The sequence below is a fragment of the Oscarella lobularis genome, chromosome 1 (genome assembly GCF_947507565.1).
Source record: "Oscarella lobularis chromosome 1, ooOscLobu1.1, whole genome shotgun sequence".
Classification (NCBI taxonomy): Eukaryota; Metazoa; Porifera; class Homoscleromorpha; order Homosclerophorida; family Oscarellidae; genus Oscarella; species Oscarella lobularis.
In genome coordinates this window covers 6,744,250-6,760,051 of record NC_089175.1, presented here as the reverse complement: position 1 = coordinate 6,760,051, position 15,802 = coordinate 6,744,250, and the positions used below count along the sequence as shown (strand labels likewise).

General features: G+C 43.7%; 2 protein-coding genes, 3 long non-coding RNA genes and 1 pseudogene across 5 annotated transcripts; 4 read left to right on the top strand and 2 right to left on the bottom strand.

Moving 5' to 3' along the window:
* Window positions 1–1,219: 1,219 nt before the first annotated feature.
* On the bottom strand, window positions 1,220–5,003 carry LOC136199847 (uncharacterized). The gene is made up of 5 exons (XR_010673201.1): window positions 4,822–5,003; window positions 4,681–4,766; window positions 4,546–4,619; window positions 4,437–4,484; window positions 1,220–1,268 (listed from the first exon to the last, which is right to left on the bottom strand). It is a non-coding gene; the product is annotated as an uncharacterized lncRNA (long non-coding RNA).
* LOC136196673 (fibrinogen-like protein 1 pseudogene) lies at window positions 2,908–3,483 on the top strand (annotated as a pseudogene).
* A 535-nt stretch (window positions 5,004–5,538) lies between the features above and the next one.
* On the top strand, window positions 5,539–6,273 carry LOC136199858 (uncharacterized). Its single transcript, XR_010673212.1, has 4 exons — window positions 5,539–5,620; window positions 5,672–5,794; window positions 5,849–5,927; window positions 5,981–6,273. It is a non-coding gene; the product is annotated as an uncharacterized lncRNA (long non-coding RNA).
* A 703-nt stretch (window positions 6,274–6,976) lies between these two features.
* On the top strand, window positions 6,977–8,848 carry LOC136199827 (ficolin-1-A-like). The gene is made up of 6 exons (XM_065990154.1): window positions 6,977–7,375; window positions 7,425–7,555; window positions 7,609–7,680; window positions 7,732–7,854; window positions 7,906–7,993; window positions 8,040–8,848. The coding sequence occupies exons 1-6, from the start codon at window positions 7,006–7,008 to the stop codon at window positions 8,705–8,707; spliced, it is 1,452 nt and encodes a 483-aa protein (XP_065846226.1). The 5' UTR covers window positions 6,977–7,005; the 3' UTR covers window positions 8,708–8,848.
* Window positions 8,849–8,872: 24 nt separating this feature from the next.
* LOC136199850 (uncharacterized) lies at window positions 8,873–10,206 on the bottom strand. Its single transcript, XR_010673205.1, has 3 exons — window positions 9,705–10,206; window positions 9,533–9,656; window positions 8,873–9,475 (listed from the first exon to the last, which is right to left on the bottom strand). It is a non-coding gene; the product is annotated as an uncharacterized lncRNA (long non-coding RNA).
* Window positions 10,207–11,226: 1,020 nt separating this feature from the next.
* LOC136199829 (uncharacterized) lies at window positions 11,227–13,958 on the top strand. The gene is made up of 3 exons (XM_065990156.1): window positions 11,227–11,344; window positions 11,412–11,471; window positions 12,454–13,958. The coding sequence occupies exons 1-3, from the start codon at window positions 11,257–11,259 to the stop codon at window positions 13,686–13,688; spliced, it is 1,383 nt and encodes a 460-aa protein (XP_065846228.1). The 5' UTR covers window positions 11,227–11,256; the 3' UTR covers window positions 13,689–13,958.
* The last annotated feature ends 1,844 nt before the right edge of the window (window positions 13,959–15,802 follow it).

Genomic DNA, 15,802 nt, shown 5'->3' with positions numbered 1-15,802 from the left:
AACCAAGAAGGAATATCAATCACATATCAAGTTTATGTAGTGCAGTAATTTTTATTTGATGATGAGCATGCCACGTTTCTATCTATCTCGCGCTAATTTGCGTAAAACTCGCCGTTCGTCATCGCGTCTGCACCGCTCTTGCTGCTCAAGGACGTCCAGGTAGTATCAATACAAAGCACTGTTCATTGTTATTGATGTTTGTTCTTTAGGAGCTGGGGTCCTGAGCATGACCCCGTCATAAAAAAAAGGCTCGCAACCGGGGTCCTGAGCAAGACCCCGTCATCAAAAACTGCTCAAAGATAGAGGGGAGGGACAGTTGATTTATTAAATAAATTTATAAAAAAAGCGCAGAGTTGTCCCTCGCGTTTCCATGCACAGGCAGTTTTGACAGGGTCATGCCCAGGACCCCTGTCGGGCAGTTTTTGATGACGGGGTCTTGCCCAGGACCCCGGTGGAGCAGTTTTTGATGACGGGGTCATGCTTAGGACCCCAATCCTAAAAGACACCCTTAGCTGAATACGAAGCAATAAATCAACCTTACCACATAAAGACATGATGACACTGCGATCCCTACAGCTGGCCCGTGGAGTCTACCAATACATTAGAACCTGAGAGAAGAGTATGGAGCGCGGAAGAGACACGCCAGGAACATACCTTTGATATCACGTCGAAGTGCAGTTGGATTGGAAGCAGGGGAGCTGATCTGGCCAAATTCGCTCATCGACGTTCCAATCGCCACAACAACGTTGTAAAAGACTTGGCTTTGATTGATTGATTGATTGAAGAAATCGCCTTGCACATCGGTCGCCGTGGTAACGGAGCTCACTGAAAAAACGCCGAGCAAATATTTTTCGTTGCCATAGAAATAGATGAACTTTAGTTGAGCCATCCGCGCGCTGCTTCTTGGAGAAGATGAGGCACTGGCGACGATTCCGTGGTGTCGTACCCGCTACTGAAAAAAAGTTTGAAAGTATATACAGGTATGGTTTCAGAACGTCTCTCCCTCTTACGGTTTCGCTTGTCTGTTATCATCAGAGTGACGAGATACTGTAGCGTATAACGGCACAAAGGTAAACATATACGTATACATCTAAGAGTTTCAAGATGACGCTAGTGCAGAAAGAAAGAAAAAAAAACGTGGTATTTACCTTCCAGAAAAGATCGAGATATGATCACAATTGAAATCAGGCAAGATTATTAGAAAGAGGATCGTCTTCTACGGAATAGAGTATCATTGGTTCTGTGTAGTGAGAGCCTTGACGACGATACTAAAACGATCATGAATTCGTATTATTGGTAAGCTCGCAAACGTTGGTCTCACTCGTGAAAACACTGAACTGCGTTGACGGATATTTTTGAGTCGAAAACACTGAAGCAGAACCTGACGCCGAAGATGATGTAACGTGGGATAAATATAGGTAAAAACTGACCCGCATGACTGTGATTAGAAGAGAAAAAAACTGTTTCAGATGAATGAACAGACTCTCTTCAAACTCATCAAAAAAAACTAAAGAAATTGATAAATGGATTAAATAATTGATTGATTAATAATGTTCCTTGGTACCGATCTCGATCGAGGACGAACTTTTCCAAAGCACCAAAAAGCGTAAGAGTCTACTTCGATGTGATGTAATTAAATTCCGCGAAATTGCAGTTCCTGAGCGAATGAGCTCCGTTACAGCCTTGCGTTTGACTTCTTCCAGTCGCCGAGTCGATTTTTCGACCGTAGTGGCTCCTGGTTTCGAAAGTAGGTGAAGTCGCGGGAAGAAATAGGGCGTATTTTCACGATTCGATGATGTATTGAGGCGAAAAACGAGTAGAATGGAGTCAAGAAGACGCAACACTTCCAAATTCTGTGGCTGACGAGGCGAAAACCGTCCGGCAGAATGCGTTTTCCTAGTTCGACTTTGAAACGGGTCTTGCGCAAGCGCAACGTACTCCACCCCCGCACGTGGATAAGTCCTTTTATGGAAATCTTGAAAGGTAAGTAACACGGGAATGGCGTCATTCCGTGTCTTCCGCATCTAAAAGTCATCATAAAAGCACCAGACAGAGGAAGACTTTCAATCAAACCACTTCTATGAAAACAATGAGAACCCAGCTGCTCCTTTGCCTACTTGGCTACGTTGTGACGAACGCGTCTTCTCAGGCAAACAAACACAAAATGCTTTATTTTTGTTCCAAGGAACGTGGTTCTGCCGCAGACATCGTCAACTGCTTGTGATCATAAACACATTGTTGGACCTCAGGGATTGCCAGGACCTGTAGGACCTCAAGGATTGCCTGGTTCACGTGGGCCACCTGGTCCAGTTGGACAAGCGGTACGTAGTGATAAGCGAACAAGGTATTGATACTTCAATTGGCCATAGGGTCCTACTGGAGAGAGAGGGCTGTTGGGGCCAAGAGGATTTAAAGGTGATAAAGGAGACATAGGGAACACCGGTGTACAGGTAGCAGTACAATGAGGAAAAACAACCGGATGACATTAATATTGTTTTTAAAAGGGCAAGATTGGAAAGGCTGGCTCAAAAGGTGATAAAGGAAATCGAGGCCTTTCTGGCGTCACGGGACCAGTCGGGCCAAAGGGTGTTAAAGGTCACATTGGGCAGCATGGTCACAAAGGACAGGTGCTGTCCTATTAGTTAAAAGAATGATTTTGAAAACTACTTTTGTATCAGAAAGGTGAACGAGGCATTCAAGGTCTTCCTGGGGTCATGTCAAACGACACAATCGAGTTACTGCAAAACCAACTCCAACATCTGCAAAGTATGCTTTGATATACTGCAATCTTTTTCTCATAAAGTGAGCATAGATGTCGTTGAATCCATTTCCTGCGACTGCTCTTGTCTACTTAAACGGTCTCCCCATCTTTCAAGTGGCAGTCATACAATTTCCTTTCCGGGAATTGGCCTAGTTCCTATCTACTGTGACATGGAGACCGACGGCGGAGGATGGACAGTCTTTCAAAGACGTAAGGATGGATCAGTTGACTTTAATCGTAGATGGAATGAATACGAAAGAGGATTTGGCAATATTTATGGCGACTATTGGCTTGGCTTAGCTCCTCTTCACCAGCTTTTGCAGCTAAAGGGGGAAAATGAATTAAGAATTGATTTGAAAGATTACTCAGGAAACAGTGCGTATGCCAAGTACAGTAGATTTAATGTAGGAAACTCCAATTCCAAATACACGCTAAGCTTCAATGAGTACAGTGGTACAGCAGGTGATGGATTAAGAGCATCGACAGCTGGAAACGTGAATGGAATGAAGTTTTCAACAAAAGATCAAGACAATGATAACTGGAGTGGTGATCACTGTGCTGATTATCACAATGGTGGATGGTGGTTTAACTCCTGTCACACTACTTTCTTGAATGGTTTCTATAAGAGAGGTACCAATAATGGAAGTCTTATCATATGGTACACATGGAAAAGACTTGTATCCTTGGAATTTTCTGAAATGAAATTTAGAAAAATAGAATGAATAGTATGGAACAGACCAACTCCACTGTGCTTGCCTATCCGCGTGTGTTTAGACTTTAGATGTGAATAAATATATGCTCTGATCATTTGCGCAGCTTTCAAAGTGACGTCTTGAGAGTCTCTGTGCAGTGTTTCCCAAACAAATGAAGTCCAAAGGTGAAGCATGCCAAAAGGAAATGACGTCAACAATCGTTGCATGCCAATGTAGCAACGTCAACACCTCAGCTTCCTGCGTCCGTCCTAACCGCAAGGTACATCAACCGTCCATCGATGAGCGGGTCTTTTCTTTGATTAAACGTACGCTGATGCAGCAAGCCGACCTGAGAAACAGACGACAAATAACTTCCGGGATAAATAAATAAACACTAAAGAACGACTTCAGAACCTTCAAGACTGAGTCGAAATCTGACTACGTTCTGCCAATTAAGTAGAGCTGAGAATATAGCAGCTGCTAAGAAAAAACAGACACGACTTATTCAGTACAAATAGCAATATTGTGGTACACTACTTCGTACATCGGCAAACGGCTTGATCGTCCAAATCAATCAAGAAAACTAGATGTACGAATTAGGGAAAGGGTTTTTTAGTTTGAATCCCATTTTTACCGATTATAGATAGACGACGAACTTGTGCATGCTTTCAAAAGCCGGGAATAGCGTTAGAATGTGGCTTTCGTAAAATTCTTTGTATCGGTCTTCCGGTTCCTGAGTGAACAAACTCTTGCAGTCGAGTGCGTCCATATATGAGTCAAACTCTAAAGTGTGCGTGATTTGCTTTCGACGAGTTGATTTTGCAATCACAGAGCTCCCCAATTTGGTTTGTATAAGACTGACAGTAGCGGCTACGGCATCGTTTGGTACACGTGGAAAATATGGTCATCCTTGGCATTTTCTGAAATGAAATTCAGAACAAAAGCATGAAAAGTATGCTAAAGACTAATGTTTCTGGTCTCACTCGTCAAAACACTGAACTGCGTTGACGGAAATTTTCGAGTCGAAAACACTGAAGCAGAATCTGACGTCAACGATGACGTCATATGGGATAAATAGCGGTAAAAACTGACCCGCATGACAGTGATAAGAAGAGAAAGACTGCTTCAGATGAACGAACAGGCTCTCTTCAAACTGATCAAGAAAACTAGAGAAATTGATAAATGAATGAATGAATGAATGAATTAATTAATTATGTTCCTTGGTACCGATTTCGATCGGGGACGAACTTTTCCACTGAAAAGAGTTCGAGTCTACTTCGATGTGAAATTCTTCGTCTCGGTCTCGCGAGTTCCTGAGCGAACGAGCTCCGTTGCAGCCGTTTGCGTGTTTTGCGTTTGACTTCTTACCGTCGCCGATTCGATTTTGTGAGCGTAGTTGCTCCTGGTTTCGAAATTACGTGAAGTCGCGAAGAATTAGGGCGTACTTTCACGATTCGATGATGTCTCGAGGCGAGACACGAGTAGAATGGAGCCGGGAAGACGCAGCAGTTTTCCAAATTCTGTGGCTGACAAGACGAAAACCGACTGGCTATGCGTTTTCCACCTTGAGGACAGAAGCGACTCGAAAGGGGTCTTGCGCAAGCGCAACTCTACCCCCGCACGAACAGTTCCTTTTATGGCAATCTTGAAATGTGGACAACACGGAGATGGCATCATTCCGTGTCATAAAAGCTTGCGAAAAAGAGGAAGATATTCATTCATTAAATCATATGTACACCCAGGCCACTTACCGTATATGAAAACAATGAGAACGCTGCTGCTCTTCGGCCTACTTGGCTGCGTTGTGACAAGTGCGTTTTCTCAGGCAAACAAAAATCAGGATCGTTTTTACTCGGTGTAAAGAACTTTTCTGCAGCAGACATCGTCGATATCTACTGCATATCGTTGGACCTCAAGGACTTCCTGGGCCTGTACGTAGGACCCCAAGGTTTACCTGGCACTATTGGTTCACGCGGTCCGCCTGGTCCAACAGGAAGAGCGGTACGCAGTCTATATGACAATTACCTAGGGGCAAATATAATGAACTGCATGGTTACAGCAGGGATACTAGTAACCCTGGTTACAGGGGCCTTCTGGAGAGAAGGGACAACTGGGACCACAAGGTCTAAAAAGTGATAAAGGTGACAGAGGAATTACCGGTGTACAGGTAGAGGCGGCTCGATAGAAAAACGAATGGCTAAATGATTGTTCCATAAAGGGAATGACTGGAAAGGCTGGCTAAAAAGGTGATAAAGGAAATCGAGGTTTTTCTGGCGTCACGGGACCAGTGGGACCCAAAGGTGATGAAGGACGCATTGGGAAACACGGTCACAAAGGAGAGGTGCCGCTCTATACTAATTGAAGAAAGAACTTGGAGAATTTGCTTCGCGTTTAGAAAGGTGAACGAGGCATTCAAGGCCTTCCTGGTGTCATTGCCATTGAACAAATGCAGAAGCAACTTGAAAACCTTGGAAGTAATGCTTTGAGATTACTGAGCTCTAATTTCAACAGCATATACGCTCTTTAGTAATTGTGAGCTCGCAAGGCTGCGATTGCTCTTGTCTACATAAGAGATCTCCTCATCTATCAAGTGGCAGCTTCACAATTTCTATTGTAGGAATTGGCTTCATTCCCGTCTATTGTGATATGGAGACGGACGGTACGTGGAGGGTGGACAATTATTCAAAGACGAATGGATGGATCAGTTGATTTTAACCGTGGATGGAATGACTACGAAAGAGGATTTGGCAATATCAGCGGTGAATACTGGCTTGGCTTGGCTTTTCTTCACCAGCTGTTGCAGCTGAACGGAGCAAATGAATTAAGAATTGAATTGAAAGATTACTCGGGGAACAGTGCGTATGCCAAGTACAGTAGCTTTAATGTAGGAGACTCCAGTTCCAAGTATAGTCTGAGCGATAGTGGTTACAGTGGCACAGCAGGTGATGCACTTGCGGCATCTGGAAGTCCAGATGGAAACGTAAATGGAATGAAGTTTTCGACAAAAGATCAAGACAATGACAAGCACGTTAGCACCAACTGCGCTTCTTATTATGGAGGTCGTTGGTGGTTTAATGTCTGTCATCGCAGCTTCCTGAATGGTTTGTACGCAAGTGGTACTGACCCAAATCCCATCACTTGGCACACATGGAAATTATGGTCATCCTTGGCATTTTCTGAAATGAAATTTCGGAAAAAGGAATGAATAGCATGAAAAAGATTATGTTGCGGAATGTATCGGTTAAAGCGTTTTCATAACGTGACTGTACGCCTTACGCGGGAAACACCTAAAAATAGATTACCGGTAGCTACTGCACCACGCAGCGATCATGCAGTCAATGCCTTGCATTGCGCTCCTGTAGCTGTTTATTTCCAATACGGTTAGCACGTGCTAGCTTCCAGCCTTCCACTGAGAGCATTGTTTCTATTTGCTCCGCAGCGGAGCAAGTCTTGATCTCTTGTGACGCCACTTGCTACTTATATTTCTCACTTTTCAGAGCCAGCGAACGCCGCGCCAGCGTCATTTTGAAAACAAACAATCGAAAGCGATCTATGAAAAGATCTATTTCTATCGACTACATCATTGTAGGCAGAAGAAACGCATTCAGTGTGACGTCATTGTGGTCAAACAGGGGCCACAAGAGTCCCTGGAGAGTTTCCCCAAGCAAAGGGAGCACAGGGGTTGAGCATGCCGAAAGCCAAATGACATCATTGTTTCATGCAAATAGCAACTTGAAGATAAAAGGAGAGACGCGTACCAGGCATCATCATTCTCATATCTCCTCTTCTTTTGAATCCTCTTCATCAAGTTGTCATAAAAGCTCACAGGAAGAAGAAGATTTAATTCAAACCGCTTATATTAAAACAATGAGAACGCAGCTGCTCTTCTGTTTACTGGTCTTTGTTGTGACAAGGGTGTCCTCTCAGGCAAGAAAGAAACACCATGATTTAGTCCAAGAACCAATTTCCACCGCAGACATCGTCAACTGCGTGTGATCATAAACACATTGTTGGGCCTCAGGGACTTCCAGGCCCTGTAGGACCTCAAGGCTTACCGGGCACAATTGGTTCGAGTGGACGGCCGGGTCCAGTTGGAAGAGCGGTACAAAGTCATTATGACTAGTGATGAACTAGGTGTGATTCAATTGGTTATAGGGTCCTACTGGAGAGAGAGGGCTGTTGGGACCAAGAGGACTCAAAGGTGATAGAGGAAATACCGGTGTTCAGGTAGTAGTAGAATAGAGAAGAAATAACTAAATTACTTCGTTGATTATCAAGGGCAAGATTGGAAAGGCTGGGTCAAAAGGTGATAAAGGAAATCGAGGTTTTACTGGGGTAACAGGACCTGTCGGGCCCAAGGGTGTTAAAGGTCACATTGGGCAGCATGGTCACAAAGGACAGGTGCTGTCCTATAAGTTAAAGGAATGATTTTGAGAACTCGTTTTATATCAGAAAGGTGAACGAGGCATTCAAGGTCTTCCTGGGGTCATGTCAAACGACAAAATTGAGTTACTGCAAAACCAAATCCAAGATCTGCAAGGTATGCTTCGATATACTGCAATCTATTTCTCATAAAGTGAGTATAGATATCGTGAGAATCATTGCTTGCGACTGCTCTTGTCTACATAAACGGTTTCCCCATCTTTCGAGTGGGAGTTTTACAATTGCTATTCCGGGAATTGGCCTAGTTCCTGTCTACTGTGACATGGAGACTGACGGCGGAGGATGGACAGTCTTTCAAAGACGTAAGGACGGATCAGTTGATTTTAATCGTGGATGGAATGAATACGAAAAAGGATTTGGCGATGTCCAAGGCGAATATTGGCTTGGCTTAACTTCTCTTCACCAGCTCTTGCAGCTAAATGGGGCAAACGAATTAAGAATTGATATGAAAGATTACTCAGGAAACAGTGCGTACGCCAAGTACAGTAGCTTTAATGTGGGAGACTCCAGTTCCAAGTACACGCTAAGCGTTAGTGGGTACAGTGGTACAGCAGGTGATCCAGTACCAGTGTCTGCACGTGGAAGCATGAATGGAATGAAGTTTTCAACAAAAGATCAAGACAATGATAAATATAGCAGTGGTCACTGTGCTGCTAACTGGAAAGGTGGTTGGTGGTTTAACTTCTGCCATAATACCTTTCTGAATGGTTTGTATAAGAGTGGCAGTGGCTATAATCGAATTATTTGGTCCCCGTGGAAACAAAAGTCGTCTTTGGCATTTTCTGAAATGAAATTTAGAAAAAGGACATGAAGAACGTAGAAGAGATTGACGTTACTGTCACGTGCTGAGCCCGTCTTTCCGTGTCAGTTCAGATGTGAAGCAACGTACCCGTGAATTTTAGATTGGCGTGTTGTGGTTTGTGTTGACGCAATAAACGATCTTTGGAATTTGCGCAACAGTAGACAGATCTGTTAAAAGAAGAAACGCTTCCAATAGAGCAGCCGTTGCGTATGCATTTAAGAGTTCAAGACAAAAAAAGTAAATAGATAAATAATCACGTGGTTCTTACAGTAAAGAGAACATCCTAATCTAGCTGTTTTTGTTTTGAGTTCGAGATGGAGATGATTGGCTTCGTCGATTAGGGATATTGTTGAATCTATGTAGCGAGCCTTAATGAAAAGTGACAAAGGTACTAACGTGAATAAGCGAGTGCCCTAATGCGAACAACTGAAGTGCATTGACGAAATTCAAATTCAAACCGACTGAAAATTTAAAGCTGAAGCGTGATCAGATGCCAAACAATCTGCAGCTAGCCGACCCAAAAAAGCAATCGCCTATAACTTCCGCAATAAATAAATAAACAAACACTAAAGAAAGAGAAACATACTATCATGAACGTGTATGCCACTCTACCCAGGTTCTCACTGGCCTGTTAGAAGGGCTTAATTAATTAAAAGAATTTGCTAAGAAAGACTGAGGTGAGTAAATCAGCAGACACACCCACATTATAATATTAATTAACTGTTGCACTGGCAAATGCTTCACTGAACTCCTAGTATCAAAGGAGCTCTTATACGCCTGTTTAAGTAATAAAGAAAACTAAAAACATATACATGGAACTTCTGGACTTCTTACGGATTCAGATCGACGACGTACTCGTGCATGCTTTCGAAAGCCTCGAAAAGGTCTGAGAGAAAGGATCTGAGTACTGTATATCAAAGTGATTTTTGGAAAAATCTTCGTCTCGGTCTGGCAGCTCCTGAGCGAACAAATTGCCGTTTGTGTGCTTTGCATTTGACTTTCTTACCGTCGCCCAGTCGCTTTTGCGACCGTAGTGCCCCTGGTTTCGAAAGTAGAAGATAAAGTCTGGAAGAATTAGAGCGTATTTTATCGATTCGATGATGTTTCGAGGGTGGAAAGCAGTCAAAAAGACGCAGCAGCACGCCAAAATCAGCAATTCTGTGGCGGGCGTCTGGTCCAGAGCCGTATATACGGCTCTGGTCTGGTCGAACCGCGAAATTCTTCGTCTCGGTCTCGTGAGTTCCTGAGCGAATGAGCTCATTACAGACGTTTGCGTGCTTTGCGTTTGACTTCTTCCAGTCGCCGAGTCGATTTTGCGACCGTAGTGGCTCCTGGTTTCGAAGTCGCGAAGAAATAGGGCGTATTTTCGCGATTCGATGATGTATTGAGGCGAAACACGAGTAGAATGGAGTCGGGAAGACGCAGCACTTCCAAATTCTGTGGCTGACGAGGCGAAAACCGTCTGGCCAAATGCGTTTTCCTAGTTCATGATGGCGACTCGAAACGGGTCTTGCGCAAGCGTAACGTACTCTACCCCCGCACGCGGACAAGTCCTTTTATGGAAATCTTGAAATGTAAATAACACGGGAATGGCGTCATTCCGTGTCTTCCGCATCTAAAATTCATCATAAAAGCACCAGACAGAGGAAGACTTTCATTCGAACCACGTCTATGAAAACAGTGAGAACGCAGCTGCTCCTTTGCCTACTTGGCTACGTTGTGACGAACGCGTCTTCTCAGGCAAACAAACAAAAAAAATTATTTACTTTTGTTCCAAGCAACGTGGTTCTGCTGCAGACATCATCTACTGCTTGTGATCATAAACACATTGTTGGACCTCAGGGATTGCCAGGACCTGTAGGACCTCAAGGTTTACCTGGCACCATTGGTTCACGTGGGCCGCCTGGTCCAGTTGGACGAGCGGTACGTAGTGATAAGTGATCAAGTTGCTGATACCTACATTAGACATAGGGTCCTGCTGGAGAGAGAGGGCTGTTGGGCCAAGAGGGTTTAAAGGTGATAAAGGAGACAAAGGAAACACCGGTGTACAGGTAGCAGTAAAATGAGGAAAAACAACCGGATGACAATAATATTATTTTAAAAAGAGAAAGATTGGAAAGGCTGGCTCAAAAGGTGATAAAGGAAATCGAGGTTTTTCTGGCGTAACGGGATCCGTCGGGCCAAAGGATGTTAAAGGTCACATTGGGCAGCATGGTCACGAAGGACAGGTGCTGTTCAATTAGTTAAAAGAATGATTTTGAGAACTCGTTTTATATCAGAAAGGTGAACAAGGCATTCAGGGTCTTCCTGGGGTCATGTCAAACGACACAATCGAGTTACTGCAAAACCAAATCCAAGATCTGCAAAGTATGCTTCGATATACTGCAATCTATTTCTTATAAAGTGAGCATAGATATCGTTGAATCCATTTCATGCGACTGCTCTTGTCTACATAAACGGTCTCCCCGTCTTTCAAGTGGCAGACATACAATTTCCTTTCCAGGAATTGGCCTAGTTCCTGTCTAGTATGTACATATGGCGGTACATCCTTTACCCCGATGAAGATAATTCCTGTATCTTGCAGGACCAAACCTGTTAGGCTGGAACATCCTTTGTGGAAACCGGTTTTGAGTCCAAGCCAATCAGGTGAAAGATGACGCATGCAATCTAGAAACATGTTCTCTAGCACGGACTATACATTGTTTCTTCCCAGTTGCCTACAGTGTACGGCCGCATCCGACAGCTGTTGCAATGCCTACGGATTTAGCTCTTGGTGAGATATACTATGATAAAGGCAACGTCGTACGTTGGGAGTACTTACTAAAACGTATTCATGAACTACTAAAAGCCGCAGTCAATAATTTGCTTTTAGCGTCAAAAAATTAGAGTAGCGGCAGTTTGTAATTACGATGGCAGCCTTAGAGCAATACAATTACGACTTGTTCACCGTCGGCTTGCCTGCCGCGGCAGGAACTATATCCGCGAGAGGCTATATAGCCTCCCAGACTCTCTCTCGCGCGTTTCTCTCTCAAGAGGCGGTGCCCGAACCAAATGTAAATTTTAGCGGAAGTGTTTTTTGGTCTCAAAATAGCCTGGGGACTCGCGGGGGTTCGATCAGGGGACTTTATGAAATTGACTCGGTGACTTTATGAGGGCAGGCAGCTTTGGGGGATCGACCCGGGGACTTCATGGGGGCAGTTAATTCCGTGGGTCATCGTCATTAGAAGGCGAAGAGAAGTATTATCATTGGCGGAACCTGTACCAATGATCTTTAACTATTATGGTCTTCACGAGCTGCAATAAAAGAGATAAGAACTTTTTTGGAAAAGCCGTTAGAAGAGTAGTGATGTCCATGGTGTGATTTAATTAACAATGCATGGTCCGGGTGTGAAAAATAAAAACAGCGACAATGGCCTTTTTTGCAGCAGCGGCGATGTAAGGTTTAAAAGGTAGTGCCAAAAAACAAACTCATCTATGGAATTTCCGCAAGGCCAAAAGCAGTCCGTGAAACTGAGACTCCGCGCAGAGGCAGCTCTTACCCTCTATAATCTGCAAAAGTTAAAGCAAATCCCAAACTTGCACTATAGCAAGATTTTGATATCCGAGATTTAATCGTGTAGAGAAAGGAGGCGAAAGAGGGCCCTTAATAAGGGAGTAAAAATCTCATGCATGCAGGGAATTTGGCTTAGGTTTATCGCCAATTACCTAACTAAAACAAGAGTGTTTTCTTATTATTATTCACTCTTGTCTGTCAGATTTGCATGAACAATGCAATTCTCGTCATATAGCCGCTGTCACTGAAGTTGCATGCGGTGATGGAATGTGGCGTGACCTTGGTTCAAGTCTTGGGTATACTTTTTCACAAATCGACGACATCTGCTCCTCTCTCGGTCCAACTCCGAGAAATTCGCACAGAGTAAAGAAAATTTTAGAGTCCTGGTGCTCCAGCAGTGAAAATGCGACACTTGGTGATCTTCTCAAAGCTTGCGATCGCGCTAAGATAAAGGGAGCCGTACAGATGCAACTTCGCAACTCAAATTCAGGCAATCTAAACAGCACATTGCCTACTACAAGGCAAACATTCTGCCCTGCGGCCGCCGGCTATCTACACTGCGGCAAATGTCACAGAAAAATTGCTCACTCTTCAGGCATTATACCGGTGGTTGAATCAAAATCGGCTTTGTCAACATGCAGCTATGAGAAAGGAATTTTGGGACGCTCAGCCTGGTCGCAACACTTTCGCAATCCATATGGGTACGAATTTGATGTTGTAACGGTGACTGCCGGGTGCAGCTCTCGTTTGGCCTATCACGGAAACCCGACCCTGGAGCACACCTGGTTCCCAGGCTACAAGTGGGACATAATCTATTGCCAAACACAAACATGCCAAACGCACCTTGGTTGGCATTTCTATCACGACAGATCCACCGGTTTACCCACAATTCCAGGAGGAGGCGATGAGTTTGTAGGCCTCGTCATTGATCGCTTTGATGCGCACTTGCTTATTTCAATTGAGTGCAAAAACTGCTTAGCAAACCTTGCGCAGCCACATTCACTGAAAAATGTAAACCCTCGGTCACTGAGCAATCGCCGCGTGAAAACAGATACACATTACGATGTGTACGGAAGCACTGACCGCTTGGTGGAAAGCCACGTCTTTCCTCAGACGACGGATCGCGAAGAAGAAGAAATTGTAACGCTGGGAGGTCTTAAGCAAAGTTCCACTCCATCTGAAGCATCATGGATGCCAAGCCGATGGTTTTGTAACTCTCTGCAAAGAGATGTTCACTGCCAACAGATTGCATCCGATGGCTGCCCAATGCTAGTTGGAGCGGAGATAAAATCTAGCACGAGTCATTTCACAGCTTTCGATTTGAAGAAAGTGAGCCTGCCGAAAGATATGGCCTTGGACGCCCTGTCCAGATCAAGCAGTGCCTCCTCATTGCTGAGACACTGTAACCACGCTCTAAGTTCCTTGCATCTCTGCTAGACTGTGAGTACTGAGTGCAGCTTTTGGCTTCTTCAATGCGTATATGTGTAACGTCACTGATATACTAAAAATGAACCGCTTCAGAATTGATTAATTTATCAGTTTTTCGTGTTTTCGTGTTTCTGTAGCTTCATGTATACATGTCATGAATTAACGTATGAATGTATGTATGTATGTATGTATGTATGTATGTATGTATGTATGTATGTATGTATGTATGTATACATCCGCCGCTCTTTTTTTAATTATTAAGATCATGCCTGTACTCGACCACCTCTACGCATGAGAGAGTCGCAGACGAAGAGCAGTATCAGCGAGTGAAAAGCAAAGCCACAGAGCAAGATAAGGCAAGAGAGGTAATAAGAGAAATATTGCCCAAACAAGGAGAGAGTGCATGTGAGGCATTTGTCGTGGCTTTGCAAGAAACAAACCAACCTCACCTGATCGGCAAGTTGCAGCTCAGAAAAATGCCGTTTCTACTCTCTCTTTACTAGAACATCAAAATAAGAGGTAAGGTCCGAATGCAAACAAGAATTAATTCTTATGTGCAGGAAGTATAAAAACTGGGTAATACTTGTTTCCAGCAAGAACGTCAGAATCTGCCTGTAATATTCCGATCAATCAAATCCAGTAAAAAACAATTTAAACCTGGAAGGATAATCGGGCTATCCAGTCTCATCTATATCCGCGATTGGTCGGGGCTACAGTGCACCTTCTTATTGAAGCCAAAGAAAACTCGATTGGTGGCTGTTGTGGCCACCGCGTAAACATTGCTATGCAAACTATGCTAGCTCAGCGCTGCATGGTTTGGAGGTTTTCTGCAGCCACGACTGCAGGACTCTTCTTCGTTCAACTCACTCGTGGTATCTATGGTGGCCTATGCTCATCCGGCGCCAGCCTCGTCATGAAATGGCGCCGTCATACAGGCAAATCCTGTGGCACGAAATGCGCGACTGACCGACCACATGATATATTAACCGCACTCATAGCTGACAAAATTGTGCTTTGCTTGTTAGGCGGTCACGCAGCACAATCCTAACGTCGCCAATCTGCTACCTTACTCCGATATTAAATTTGTGCTCATTCTACTCCTATTTGTGCTCATTATACTTCTTCTCGTGTTGATGATATTCTTGAAACAGTGAACTTTCACTGACTGTTGCAAACTGATCTCTCAAAGTAATATTACAAATGTGTTTTCTTTGACTCCGTCTTGCGTCCTTATTACAATGACGTGTTTTCTCTGACTCTGTCTTTTGTTCTTCTTACGATTACATGGTGAATTATTTTCCTAACTATAAGAAATAAACGGCACATTTTTCATATTCTTTCCTTCTTGCTTTTTCAGATTGCCTGTGATTTAGGTTTAATTTGATTTAATTCGCTTGAGTCACAAAAGAGTCGTGAAAAGACAAGTGCTGCACCAATAATAAAACAGATGACATTCAGACCTCTTTCCGTAATAGAAAGGTGAACGAGGAATTCAAGATCTTCCTGGTGTCATGCCAACTGAATTACTGCAAAGAAATCTTGAAGACCTTGAAAGAAGAACATGAGCTATTAATTAAATCAAAAGAACATCAATGTAAACTTGCTTTGTTTGAGCTATGAACTACAAAGAAAAACAATATGAATTTGCTTTAGTAGTAGTGAGCTCGTAAGGCTGCGATTGCTCTTGTTCACATAGACGATCACCCCATCATTCTAGTGGCAGCTTTACAATTTCATTTGGGGGAATCAGCTTTATTCCTGTCTACTGTGACATGGGAACTGACGGCGGAGGATAGACGGTCTTGCAAAGACGAAAAGATGGATCAGTCGATTTAATCGTGAATGGATTGACTACGAAAGAGGATTTGGCAATCTTAGCGGTGACTAATGGCTTGGATTAGCTTCTTTTCACCACCTCTTAGAGGTAAATGGAGCAAACGAATTAAGAATTGATTTGAAAGATTACTCTGGAAACAGTGCATATGCCACGTACAGTGGCTCTAATGTAGGAAACTCTAGTCCCAACTTCCAAGTACACGCTATTAAGCGTTAGCGGGTACAGTGGTACAGCAGGCAATTCAATGACAGATTCTGGTTATTCATTTCAAAACTTGAAGTTCTCA

Coding starts and splice junctions, on each gene's coding strand:
- LOC136199827 (XM_065990154.1), top strand. CDS start 7,006: ATGAAAAGATCTATTTCTATCGACTACATCATTGTAGGCAGAAGAAAC. Junction 7,376..7,424: donor TGTTGTGACAAGGGTGTCCT/CTCAGGCAAGAA, acceptor ACCAATTTCCAC/CGCAGACATCGTCAACTGCG. Junction 7,681..7,731: donor GAGGAAATACCGGTGTTCAG/GTAGTAGTAGAA, acceptor TTGATTATCAAG/GGCAAGATTGGAAAGGCTGG.
- LOC136199829 (XM_065990156.1), top strand. CDS start 11,257: ATGAAGATAATTCCTGTATCTTGCAGGACCAAACCTGTTAGGCTGGAA. Junction 11,345..11,411: donor TTTGAGTCCAAGCCAATCAG/GTGAAAGATGAC, acceptor GTTTCTTCCCAG/TTGCCTACAGTGTACGGCCG. Junction 11,472..12,453: donor GCCTACGGATTTAGCTCTTG/GTGAGATATACT, acceptor CTTGTCTGTCAG/ATTTGCATGAACAATGCAAT.